Genomic DNA, 12878 nt, shown 5'->3' with positions numbered 1-12878 from the left:
AATAAATACGTTTTAATTTCCGATTCTACTTTCTAACTAGTGATTTTAGTTTTGAAATGTGGTGCAGTCAGATTTTCAGAAATGTGGCTGTGATCAATAATAACATAAAATGGTGGTTGTGTTGTGTATCATATTGTGTCTCAAAGATTATGCTCCCCTGCAGAAACACGGTGACTATTTACTCGTGCAATGACAATGCATGTCGACGAATGTCCCCCGCCTACTGCCCAGAGCCAGCTGAGATTGGCGCAAGCACCCCCCGTGACCCTTGTGAGGAATAAGCGGTCAAGAAAATGAATGGCTGGACGGATGGATGGATGGACGGATGGATGGATGGATGGATGGATGGATGACAATGCAAACAACCCGTCCGTGTGTGTACTTTTTATTGTACGTTAGAGTGGAAACATTCCAGTAATATGTTATGAAAGCCCCGATTAATAAAATACCCACGTGTCTGGTATCATGGACTGTATAAATCTATGTTTCAGCGAGTTATGATTAATTTATTGAAGAAAAAGAAAGCTTAACAAAGGCGATGGGACAGTTGGTCAGGGACTCCCGGTTCAAGATGGCGGCAATGTCTGCACGCTCACGTCTTCAGTCCTTAAACTCAACCAGCCAAGGCTCTCCCTCATAGTCTCTCTCTCTCTCTCTCTCTCTCTCTCTCTCTCTCTCTCTCTCTCTCTCTCTCTCTCTCTCTCTCTCTCTCTCTCTCTCTCTCTCTCTCTCTCTCTCTCTCTCTCTCTCTCTCTCTCTCTCTCTCTCTCTCTCTCTCTCTCTCTCTCTCTCTCGCTCTCGCTCTCTCTCACCCTTTTGGAACTCTACGTCAGAAAACCCGCCCACTACAGATACCATAAATGATTGGATTGATTGGCTAATCCCTTAATGTCGTCATTCGTCTAAACCAATAGCATCTCGGAATTCAAGCTTCGTTTGTAATTGATTGGTGGAACGGCTGCGTAGTTTTGAGCTGGCGGTGAGTGCTAAAGTTTGCTCGAGCCACGCACATTACTCGAAAAAGTGTGAGATAACTCTTAACTATTATTATAAATATTAAACTAATACATTTTAACTTTTCCCTTGTATGCAGGTGACTCTAACTAAAACATCCGTTTAACTTGGCGTGGGATAGCCTGGTAGGTACTGTAGTGTATGTTAATTGCTAAGCTGGCTAAGCTTGCTAAGCCATATTGTTTACTTACAAATTCAACAATCTTTCAGAAACTAGTAAATATTTCACCGCTATTATACGATTATTTTGTGCGTTAATAATAGTCTACAGTTGCAAATGGCATGCAGATTCCTCGAGTACTATTAGCGTGTTAGCCTAACAGCAGGGGCGGTGTTTGGAGACAAAAACATTTAAGCATGTTGTGGGATGCATTTTTTTTTTTTTTGTAGCTCTGAGACATGGGCGAGCCAACACGCAACTTTGCGAGCCTACAAGAGGAGCTGGGTTTCTGGAAGGAGCAGGCTAACAGACATCAGCAGAGGTAATATAATACTAACTAACAATGCATGCATGTTGATCTAATTATTTTGGAAACGTTTTGCTGTCTTTAGGGCAGATGAAGCACAGGAGGAACTGCAGGAGTTTCAGCAGATGAGTCGAGATTATGAAGCAGAGCTGGAAGCTGAGCTAAAGCACTGTGAAGCTCGAAACAAGGAGCTGCTACAAGACAACAACAGACTCCGTATGGAAGTGGAAAACATTAAGGTTTGATTGATGAGTGAAACGGGATATGCACACCTCTACTATGCAGCCTTTCACAAATCTTAATCTTATTGTGAAATGTCATCATAACTAATCACTCTGTAGTGTGAAGACCTCAAAACTGAACTGTGAATGAAAATAGGAAAAAACTATGTTATACTAACTTCCTGTTTCATGGTGGCCTATTTTTACTAGCTAGGATGTCACAAAACATGTCAAAAATATTTTGCAGGAGAAATTTGAGAGTCAGTACGCTGATAATTTCAAGCACATCTCCAACCTGGAGGAAACTCTGGCAGAGACAACAGCAGTCAAAGATCACCTGCAGAAATATATCAGAGAGCTCGAACAGTCCAATGATGACCTTGAGAGGACCAAAAGGTCAGCACCTAAATCTCAAGGCTGCAAAACCAGGGCCACGCTAATCATCTCGGTACCTCTCCAGGGCTACCATCATGTCTCTGGAGGACTTTGAGCAGAGGATGAACCACGTCATCGAGAGGAATGCTTTTCTTGAGAGCGAGCTGGACGAGAAGGAGAACCTGCTGGAGTCTGTTCAGAGGCTCAAAGATGAAGCGAGAGGTAAACACTTGACGTGACATCGTAAATAAAACCAAAGAAAATGCAAAACAAGTATTCTTTCAGACGCTCATGCCAGATCGCCAAACTTCGGCATCTGTTTAACTCTCCTTTGGATGCCGTGTGTGCGGCAGATCTTCGTCAGGAGCTGGCGGTGCGTCAGAAGGAAAGGCGACCATCAAGCAGCATGGGCAAAGACCTGGATCGAGCAGATCCCTCCACCCCCGTTACCCCATCTAAGCCACCCACCTCCTTTTGCACACCACCTGCATCCAGCATCCGGCGAGGTGATTAGTGATGCTGTCCTTACTTTTCCCCAATGATTAATAATATGCTGATATTTTTTTATTCCACTTTTTTGTTTGTTTGTGTCAGGTGATGGTCTAACAGGCACTCCTCTCACAACATCTGCAAGAATATCTGCTCTGAACATCGTTGGGGAGCTGCTGAGAAAAGTTGGGGTAAGAGACTTTTTTTTTTTTTTTGGTCTCGCTATTTATTGTTTTGTGTTCGTTTCATGTTCTCGTGTTCTTTGCGGATTGTCAGAATCTGGAGTCCAAGCTGGCCTCATGCCGAGACTTTGTGTACGACACGTCGGGCACCCGACCGGCGTTGCCCCCTGCCCCCGCTAGTCCATGTGGTCTCGATGGGGGGGCTGACATCCAAGCCAGCAGCATGAGTCCTCCTCCACAGTATGACAGGTGAGAGAAATTCAGAACTATTGAGCTATGCTTTTACAGCATATGCTTCATCTATCTATCTATCTAAACAACAACCAGAAAAATAATATTTATTATAGGGCTGCTCAATAACTGTATGAAGAAAATATTAATCACTCATTAATTATTGTGGTAATAATTGGAATTCCGGTAATTTTGGTAATACTTGAAATTCCGATTAGGACGATCATTTATTTTTTGGTACAAAACAAGAAAATGTTTAAATGTAAAAATTATTAATACACATAAAATTCGTTGAAACATAATTATGCAAGTAACTTTTGGATACAACAAAATGTATTACATTACTTTTTTTTTTTTTTTAAAATAAAAAAAAAAGGTATAAATGTATGAATTTAAACAAATCAAAATTATAAAATCAATCTTTTTTTCACTATTTTTCTGATTTTGTAATTGTATGTAAAAAATCTATTAAAATTATTTTTAAATTTTATTTTTTTAAAAAGGTGCAAATGTATAAATTTAAACGACCCAATTCGAAAATAAACTTTTTTCCCCACTATTATGCTGATTTTGTAATTGTGGAGCATAATAATTAAAATTGTAATTGAAGTTTGATTAATTGCACAGCCCTAATTTATTACAACCAATTTTTATACATAAATGTTTTGATCGCTACATTTTGGCCACAAGTTTTCACATTTTAACCCATATGGCATTATAAATATGGTTAAGTATTTTTCTTAAACACAATATACTGTATATACAGTATATATTAACATTGGTAACGCCGTACACCTCCCAGCATGACTGGAGTTTTTCTTTTTTGTTTAAAATGGCTTACCTTACTGGAATCCCATGTCGCATTGTGGTCAACGGTGGAATCCTGCTCAGTTATTGCACCTTTTTGGTGCTGTAAATATGAAAATATGAAATCCTCGTGACCGATGCTACATAATAAAGAACGGGGCGGTAATGCACCAAAAGTATTTGTCAAATGTCAAAAGAAAGTAGAAGAGTAGTAGTAGTTATGGCAACAAATGTGTGACGTATGTTTAGTTTGTTCTCATAGAAACAAACCTAGCTAGCTCGCTATTTTTGTTTTTATTTTATTTTTTTTTGGGGGGGGGGCATTTTTCATTTTTTTAGTTTTTTTAATTTTTTTTTTATTCAAAGAATTTCAGTGGGTGTCGACTGTATGCAAATTTCCTTATTTGCAGCTTGGGTTCAGTCCTTATTCCCTGTATGGTTTTAATATCTCCATTCACTATTAGATGGCAGACATGGTAGGTTAAGAAATGCATGTTCCTATGTGGCCACCCAGTGGCGCTGTTGAAAATTGTGCCACCATCCATCATTTAAGTTGCCCATCCCAGGCCTAACCTATAAGACCAAAACATTTCTAATAAATCTGTTATTGTTATTGGAATATAGATTCATTTATTGCTTGTGTTAAAAGATACGTGTTAATATTGAGGGGAAAAAATTGCAATTAATTGAATTTGAAAATGATTTGGCCCTACTTTTCATATGACTTGACTTGCAAATTTTTGTGCTTGTCTTGTAGTTTGGTGAAGCGGTTAGAGTTTGGACCAGCACCCCCGCGAGGCGTCTCTCAAGGTGCACAATCTCCACAGGGAGGAGTCAAGATGCTGCTGTGAGGAACCCACCACCTCCTTCCTTCACCTCACATCTCCCCTCCCCAAAACAAGCGAACTTTGAACATTGAGCTCGTTGAACCCGAAAAGCATTTCCTTTGCTCCTCGCTCCGCATGACGTGTGGAATTCCGCTGCCTCAGACGCACTCGTGTCACACCATATCATGAGATGCGGCGCGCCGTTTTGTATGCTGAACATCCGCGTTCACTCATGTCCGTATGGTGAGGAGCTTCAAAATAACACTGTATTGACTCGATGCTTGGATGTGAGGGATCACTTCCATGTAACAAATATTACAGACGTGTATACGAGTGGATCCGGGAGGTATTCACAGCGTGTCACTTTTTCCACATTTTGTGTTGTAGCCTCATTCCAAAATAGAATTATTTTATTTTATTTTTCCCTTAAGATTCTACACACAGCACCCCATAATGACAATGTGGAAAAAGTGTTTTGGAAATTCTTGCAAATTTATGAAAAATGAAGAACTGGGGTGGTTGTATGTGTAATTTAGAAGAAAAGAAAATAATTTCATTTAAAAAAATGTGGAAAACGTAAATGGTGAACAATACTAGGTTGCTGTTTAAGTAAAAAGCAAAGCTGTGATAAGGGGAATTTTTTTTTTTTTTTAAGTTTATTCTTTGAAGTTTAAACTTTTAGGGCTAATCAACAGTGGCATCATTTAATTTTTATGTCACTGGAGCTTGATTTTAGCGGTATTATAGAAACACATTGGTGCCAAGGTTTGGTTTTAAGCCATTAGGCTCTTTCTCTTGATTTGAAATGACTGTTTAATTTTGATTAACTTGCTCTCTCTACTGAATGTAACAATAGTTCTCTTGAATAACTGTGGAGGGGAGAAAAAAAAGCAATAATAGTTGATCAGGTTATTGAGATGCACTGTTTGTAGTTTGAGTTGTGTGCATTGGATAAATCTTTTCCTGATTTTTGGGGGAGATATTGTTAAACGGGAATTAGAATAAGCTTTCAACATGGCTGTTTTCCCACTTTAAGCGACGACTGGAGGGCTCAGTATGGCCACTTTAGTGATTATTTGTGCTGTGACCGCACATTGTACTTGCTGTTAGTTCAGTTCCTTGTGGCCTTGTATTCATCTGATGCACTACACCAAGCTCGAAACCCTGTTGAATTGTTTCAATTTGACCTACACTGAAACATTAAAAGGACAAAATGATGTATTTTTTATAGCGTTTTATTTTTTTGTGTGCAGGTGGTTCAACAATTAGTAGAAAGAAATTGTGCAATGTAAACATCCATTGGTTACATATCTAAGGGTGATTAGCAGGGACAGATTTTATATGGCATATTGATTTGCTGACAATTATCGAAAAATGCAGCAAGTTGTACAAGGATGTAACCCTTTTATAACCTTTTACATGTAAAATTAGGAAATTGTTATCATACAAAAATCTAATAACAGTACTATTTAGGGTACAAAATAGCAGAATGTGTGTAGACGACATCTGCATTTCCAATATAATACGTCAACAGCAGTCACAGGCAAGAAGACAACCGTAGCTGTAGTAGTTCTACATTTACACATGGTGACATACTATCCATTGGTGATATACAGAATTGGCTCTGCTGGCAGGTTAGCACGGTAATTAGCGGCACCTATTGTGTACAGGATGTTGCATTCAGTGCAGCACAAAATGGTGTAAATAAAAACAGTAAATCACACAGCAGTGATGCCACCAAATAACCCACTTGGGTTGATATTTAGCGAATCCGTTCGATTTGTGTCAAGAAAAGTGCTCTGAAGCAACAGGAAAGATCAGTTTAACTACTGGAAATGGCGGAAAAATATACACAACCTGGCCACGTAAAGAAACAAACTGGATTGAACTAAGCATGAAGGTTACTTTTTTTTTTTTTTTTTTTTTGTGGCATGGGCATATTCCAAAAATGACAGAATGATACCTTCAATCCCAATTTGAATTCAAAGCTAATGGCAGCCAAATAAAATGGTGACTTTTCTTTGGCCAGGCAGTGTATATTTTGTTGTAAAGGTGAACTAGAGCGATGGGGGGAAAAAAAAAGAAAAAAAAAAAGCAAAAGGTTAACCTCCATTTTCAAGAGGCGCTTCTGACATCTGCTTAGTTGACGTCTCATTCTTCAGTCGGCCGACTTTCCGTTGAAGTCGTTTTGGGAGTCGGCCTCCTCCTCAGACGCGTCCTCAACGGCCCTCCGACCTACGCCCGTACGACGAGGCGCGCTGCCAAAAGAAGGCTCGTTTCCGCGTCTATAAAGTCACACGCACAAGAAGACACACATGAGTGGAGGTGTCAGGGACAGTTTGCCAAGCTGTTTTCCTTCCGGTATGTCACATGGTTCAACAACATCAAGTTCATAACAAGTAACGTGCATGGATGATGATACTGTATTTAGCTACGACAGATCTGTTTATGGCATTTCAGGAAAGCTGAGGAATGGATGTTTTCCAGTTTGAAAGTTGACATAATTCTTTTGGTGGGCTCAATAAGTTAGAAAGAAGAGTGTGCACTGGAAATAAAAAGAAGTTGCGGATTCCTTAGAGATAATGAGGAGAGAGTAACTTTTAGATGTAGCGGTACCTGCTGTGTTACTTCTTGAATTAGAGGTTGCCTCTGGAATACAAAAATAAACACATTTGTATTGCCTGAAGAGCTGATAGGATGTACTATAACGTTACCAGTCAACATTTTCATCCACTAAAGGTGTTATATCAATCATATTTGCAATACGAATTTGTACATTATACTTCATAATAGCTAAAACTTCTTCCATGTGGCTAAATAAGCTCACCACATTTGAAACAGCCCTCAGCAGCATGAAACAGCTCTAAAATTTCACCATTGTAAACTACAAACAAAAAAAATACGATTTATCTTTGTGTTTTTCTAGATTGTGCAGTTACTGAAGAAGTCAGTCTAGCCCTTTTCACACTGCAACGAAATGTTATTTACAAGTAGTGGCATGATTGTTCGACTATCCCGCAAAATCATTCGTTTTTCTCTCCTCCTCCTCAAAGTGGAAGTCAACCTTAAGCATTTCTTGACAATAATATGTTATATGTGACCTCACTAGTCTAAACATGAAAATCTGATTAATATTACATCTGTGGAATATGAGTTATGAACCAAAATCCAGACGTTTTTGTCCATCTCAGGGGGCGGCCATTTTGCCATTTGCAGTCAATTGAAGATGACATCACAGTTGCTCAGGGCTCAGGCAACAACCAATCACAGCGCACCTATTTTCTACGGATGTAACGATAACGGCAATATCATGTCGCGACATTAAAACTACCACAATATATCGTCGTCGTCATGTCACAATATTATAAACAGCACATCTGTTAAAAATTGATTTCCATTTGTGCAGTTCTAGCACCCTCTGGTGGCTAGTTTTTTACTGCAGTTTAATTTTCATAATACATGTTTTGGCCATTCTATGTTTAAAATCACACTAATGGTCAGATGAAGGGGAACAAAATATGCTTGTGAACCGAGTCAATATGTGGAGGAACTCAATGTGTGCTTGCATTAGCAAGTAAGTGCCTCAATATTAACTCATTCACTCCCAGCCATTTTCACTTAAGCAAGCCTCTTCGCTCGCATCTGTTTACTGGATTTTGGCTGATTTTGCAAGGCCCACAGAATATTGTGTTATATTGCTATAAAAACATGGAACCTACCAAAAGAAAGATTAGAGTCTTTTCTTTCATCAGGAAAAAAAATATATTTCCATCTATTTCCGTTCTGCAGCAATTAGCATTAGAACATATCTACGTTTCGTCATTATTCACAAATCTGTTTAGAATTGTGGGGAAATCAGCTTGTTGCAATATGGCCCTGGTTGATCTCTTATACTCTGCTGCCACCTGCTGGCCGTTTGTGTAATAACTACCATTTCTTCAACCATTCTTTGCAGTTGAGAGGCTGCCTCAAAGCCTACTGTATGCACTAGCTTAAAAAAAAGATAAAAGAACGAATAAATATATTTTTGCGACACTTAAAACATTTAAAATAGAACATTTTTGGGAGCAAATGAGTTAAGGATTATTAGAGATTGTAGGTTGTTAATATACATTGCTATATTTTTTTTAGTACGAGCTCATTTTTTTTTATTATTATATTTTATTATTATTTTATATTATATTTTGACAATTGTATCGTCATCATCCCCCCTCCCCCCCCCTAAAAATAAAATAAAAAATAAAATAAAAAAATAAAAAAATAAATAAATAAATATATATATATATATATATATATATATATATATATATATATATATATATATATATATATATATATATATATATATATAATTATAATTAATTATATAAAGATAATTATCGTATCGTGACCTTCATATCATGATAATATCGTATCGTGATGTTAGGATATCGTTACATCCCTACTGTTTTCTGAAGCTGCGCTGTGATTGGTTGTTACATGAGACTTGAGCAACTATGATGTCATCTTCAATCGACAGCAAGTAGCAAAATGGCCGCCCCCTAAAAACTGCTGGATTTTGCTGCTTAACTCATATTCCACTAACACAATATTAATCAGAATGCCATATTTATACTAGTGGGGCTGCATAGCACATATTATTGTCATTTTTTTTTTTTTTTTAATGAGCTCAATCAGGGCATTGTTTTGCAACAATAAACAGTGCAGTGTGAAAAGGGCACAACAGTATCACCGGATGACTTATCCCACTGCACTGGCAATGCAAAGAGCAGCACATGGAAGTCACTTGTTCCTGACATGAAACTTTTCTTACCTGAGTTTGCTCTTGAGAGAGTTGACCTCGCGACTCATGGCATCGTTGGCCTCGGTGGCTTCATCCAGCTCCCGCTGCAGCTTCCTGCGAGCGGCTGTGGCTCGCTGAGACTCCTCCTCCGACTCCTCCAGCTGCCGCTTCAGCTGCTTCATGCGAGCGTTTGCTTTCTCCGCCTGGCGGGGGAATCGATGGAGGTCAAGGAAACAGTTCCGAAATTCCTGAAATCACGTGATCCCACCTGGTCTTTGTACTGTTCTGCCTGCTTCCTTTCATCCTCCACCTGCATCATCACATCCTTGAGCTTCTTGTCCTTCTGGCGCACACTCTTGGCAGTAGCCTGCTTCTCCCTGAAAAGCAATACAAAAGCTGTCAGTTCAATAGTCCAGGATACACAGTAGGGCCTGCCCGATAGGCACTTTTTGAGGCCGATGCCGATTATTGGCAGAAGAAAATACTGATTACCGATTAATCTGCTGATTAGTTAAAAATATATAATGCATAAAATTACCCCCCTCCACAATTCCTTTTCAATTTGTGCCACTTACACACAAACTTTCGCTATTAAGATTATCTGCTTTTAATAACAAGTCCATATAAATAAAAATCCTTAAGTATACAAGGTTAGTGTATGGATTTATGTGTCAATAATAAAACCGTATTTATTAATGTATTTTTTTGAACAACTGCTGTCAAGCATGAACCTTTTTAATATATTTTTATCTTGTGTTATTTTCACAAGTCTTGGTTGGGACTTAGTGGGGTAACCTGGGACCTCGGGGATTGTACTGTATTTCGCACCATGTAATGTCAAAATGTGTGTTAAAAAAAAAATCCTTGGACGTTTGCATCCTTTAATTTTGAGATAAGAAAGTCTTTGAATCCTTGAAATATCAACTTTATAATAATATAACATAACTTGAAAGGAAAACGACAAAATAAAAACAATAAGAAAGTGAAATAAGAATAGAACAAACTAAAATAATAGCAACTGGGAAAAAAAAACAAAAACAGTAAGAACAAATACTGACTGTTCCTGTGCGTTTTGGCCTCTTGAGGGCAGTGTGGTGCCGTGCATCCATGGCGTACACACTTAAAGTGATTACAGAAGAAAGTTGCAATTGAATTCTAATAAAATAACTAGTTTTTCACACATTAGGAAGAATTTGTGCCTTTTATCTCATATGTGGGTATGTGTTTCCACAAGATTTGTGTGTGGGTATTCGAAAGTCGATGCTAACTTCCTGTTAGCGCTAGGCTAGCGATGTTTTAAAAACGAAGCATGTTTTGTATTTAAATATACAGTGGATGTAATTATTAACGTTGTGTGTTTAGTTTTACACTTAACTCCAACTGCGGTGTCATTAAACAGCCTAAAGGACGATTCGGGACAACAGAATAACCAAAATAATATACGCTACACACTTGCTTGTTGCTAATGATACGCAAGCAAAATGGTGCATTCAGACAACTTTCACAGCGTCGGAAACTTCGTTTTAAACCAAGTCAAGTCATCTTTATTTATATAGCGCTTTCAAACAGAGGGGATAATAATCAGCCATTTGGCTCAATCGGCCGATTGTCGATTAATCGGCCCTTATACACAGTATGATGATGCAAAAAAAAAAAAAAAGTATTGGGTTTCTCCCTGTCTCAACCTGTTCTCCTGCTCCAGCTGCTCCTCCAGTTGGGCCACCTTGGCCTCCAAAGCGGCGATGGAGGATTTGAACTTGGACTTGACCTGGTTCTCCATCTCGCTGAGCTTGGCCTTCATCTCCTTGTTCTGCCGCTCCATCTGCTGCCGGGCGCTCTCGTTCTTCTGAGAGGTCGAGCGCTCCGTTTGCAGCTCGTTGTTTATCTGGTCCACCTGCGGGGAGAGCGCAAGCTGGTACCGTGCACGCAGACCGTTTAAGTGAGGCTGGTGGCAACCTGCTGCGTGCTCTTCCTCAGCCTGTCGTTGAGGATCTCCATGTTGCTCTGCTCTTCCTCGAGTTCCTCTTCCAGCTGTGAGATCTTCGCTTCCAGGCGACGCTTCTCGTCCGCCAAGGCTGACCTACATCCGAGTAGCGCGAGTGTGATCAGATCGGATCAAACTACAATACAATTATTTTTATTTCTTTCTTTTTTTTTTTTTTAGGAAAAAATACCGGCCCAGAAAAAAAATGGATCGATCGCCCATATATTTTTGTTTCTCAAATGAATGTTAATTTAATTCTATTTTATTGTTTTTGTCATGATGGTTGTTCGTCTCTGTGTGCCCTGCGATTGGCTGGCAACCAGTCCAGGGTGTCCCCCGCCTACTGCCCAGAGCCAGCTGAGATAGGCGCCAGCACCCCCGCGACCCTTGTGAGGAATAAGCGGTCAAGAAAATGGATGGATTGTTTTTGTCATTATTTTAAAATCTACAAAGGTATGAACACTGGGAATGTATAGGCCTACTGTATTTAAATAAGAGATACGTACAGTATGTGAGAAAATGTTAAATGAGGGAACACTGTTTCCCGAATAAAGACAAAACATGACTTACTTTCCGGAGGAGTTGCTGGCCAGCTCATCTGACAGCTCGTCCCTTTCGGCCTCCGCTTGCTTCCGTGCCCTCTCGGCAGAGGCCAGTTCCTAAAGAAGCATGACATGAAACATGGGTTCAAGCCTTTATTTTGCACCTCCGCTTACAAACAGGTTGATGTCTTGAATGACAAACCCTTTAAGCAATTCAGCACACGAGAAGAAGAACTGTTGCTGTACTAGTGCATTCAGTACACTGGTAGGACATTGACATTGTTACCTCTTGCAGTTGCATCAACTCAGCCTCCAGGCTCTTGGCTTTCTTCTCACTCTCCTTAGCTGTGGTCAGAACTTCCTCACGGGCAGCACGGGCATCTTCTAGCTCCCTCTGGAAGTCTTTCATTTGGGCCTGGTGGAGAAGGAGAATAGCATTTTGTGTTTACATACATGATGTCCATATGGGAGTAATGGGGTACACAGATTTGAAGCCAGAAGCTTCACCACTGAGTTCAAATATTACGGGCATTTCTTAAACAGGAAATCAACCCCCCCAACAATTTCTTGACAATAATGTTTTCTATGCAGCCCCTCTATTCTAAATACAGTATTCTGGTTAATATTGCATAAGTGGAATATGAGTAAAACAGTAAAAGCCATAAATTTTTATCAACATCATAAGGCGGCCATTTTGCCACTTGCTGTCGAGTGAAAATGACATCACAGTTTCTCAGGTCACAGGTAACAACCAATTATAGCTCAGCTTCAGAAAACCGGTGAGCTGTGATTGGTCCTTGCCTGAGCCCTTAGCAACTGTGATGTCATCTTCAGTGGATAGCAAGTGGCAAAATGGCCGCCCACTGAGATGGATAAAAACTAGTGATAAGCCAATATATTTTTTTATTTTTTGTCTAGGAGGCCGATGACCGATATGTCTGATATTCATTTGGAGT

The 12878-nt window shown here is 39.4% G+C and overlaps 2 protein-coding genes across 6 annotated transcripts in view; one reads left to right on the top strand and one right to left on the bottom strand.

Moving 5' to 3' along the window:
• The first annotated feature begins 896 nt into the window (after positions 1-896).
• Positions 897-5834, top strand: LOC144020100 (nuclear distribution protein nudE homolog 1-like). Of its 2 annotated transcripts, none has more exons than XM_077523187.1 (10): positions 897-979; positions 1094-1139; positions 1405-1496; positions 1567-1720; positions 1950-2098; positions 2163-2299; positions 2431-2583; positions 2672-2757; positions 2843-2997; positions 4544-5834. In XM_077523187.1, the coding sequence occupies exons 3-10, from the start codon at positions 1414-1416 to the stop codon at positions 4635-4637; spliced, it is 1011 nt and encodes a 336-aa protein (XP_077379313.1). In that variant the 5' UTR covers positions 897-979; positions 1094-1139; positions 1405-1413; the 3' UTR covers positions 4638-5834. The 2 variants fall into 2 exon arrangements, with proteins under 2 accessions (XP_077379313.1, XP_077379314.1); XM_077523188.1 differs by having other exon boundaries at positions 973-1023.
• myh11a (myosin, heavy chain 11a, smooth muscle) overlaps positions 5833-12878 on the bottom strand; it is a 32510-nt gene continuing 25464 nt past the window's right edge. For 3 of the 4 annotated variants that reach the window (XM_077523183.1, XM_077523184.1, XM_077523186.1), the window contains 7 exons: positions 12209-12337; positions 11951-12039; positions 11353-11476; positions 11082-11290; positions 9665-9773; positions 9427-9599; positions 5833-6898 (listed from right to left, as the gene is read on the bottom strand). In XM_077523183.1, the coding sequence (XP_077379309.1) occupies positions 6772-6898; positions 9427-9599; positions 9665-9773; positions 11082-11290; positions 11353-11476; positions 11951-12039; positions 12209-12337 (960 nt within the window). In that variant the 3' untranslated portion in view covers positions 5833-6771. Of the gene's footprint in view, positions 6899-7229; positions 7263-9426; positions 9600-9664; positions 9774-11081; positions 11291-11352; positions 11477-11950; positions 12040-12208; positions 12338-12878 lie in introns of all 4 variants that reach the window. The other variant, XM_077523185.1, reaches the window with a different exon arrangement.

Source organism: Festucalex cinctus, chromosome 6, assembly GCF_051991245.1.
Source record: "Festucalex cinctus isolate MCC-2025b chromosome 6, RoL_Fcin_1.0, whole genome shotgun sequence".
Lineage (NCBI taxonomy): Eukaryota > Metazoa > Chordata > Actinopteri > Syngnathiformes > Syngnathidae > Festucalex > Festucalex cinctus.
The sequence above is the reverse complement of the archived record's forward strand: the minus strand, read 5'-3'. Positions and strand labels throughout refer to the sequence as shown.

Excerpts from the sequence above, each read along its gene's own strand:
- LOC144020100 (XM_077523187.1), top strand. The coding sequence starts at position 1,414 with ATGGGCGAGCCAACACGCAACTTTGCGAGCCTACAAGAGGAGCTGGGT. Across the intron at positions 2,099-2,162 it reads GACCTTGAGAGGACCAAAAG|GGCTACCATCATGTCTCTGG; the intron begins GTCAGCACCTAA and ends GTACCTCTCCAG. Across the intron at positions 2,758-2,842 it reads AGCTGCTGAGAAAAGTTGGG|AATCTGGAGTCCAAGCTGGC; the intron begins GTAAGAGACTTT and ends GCGGATTGTCAG.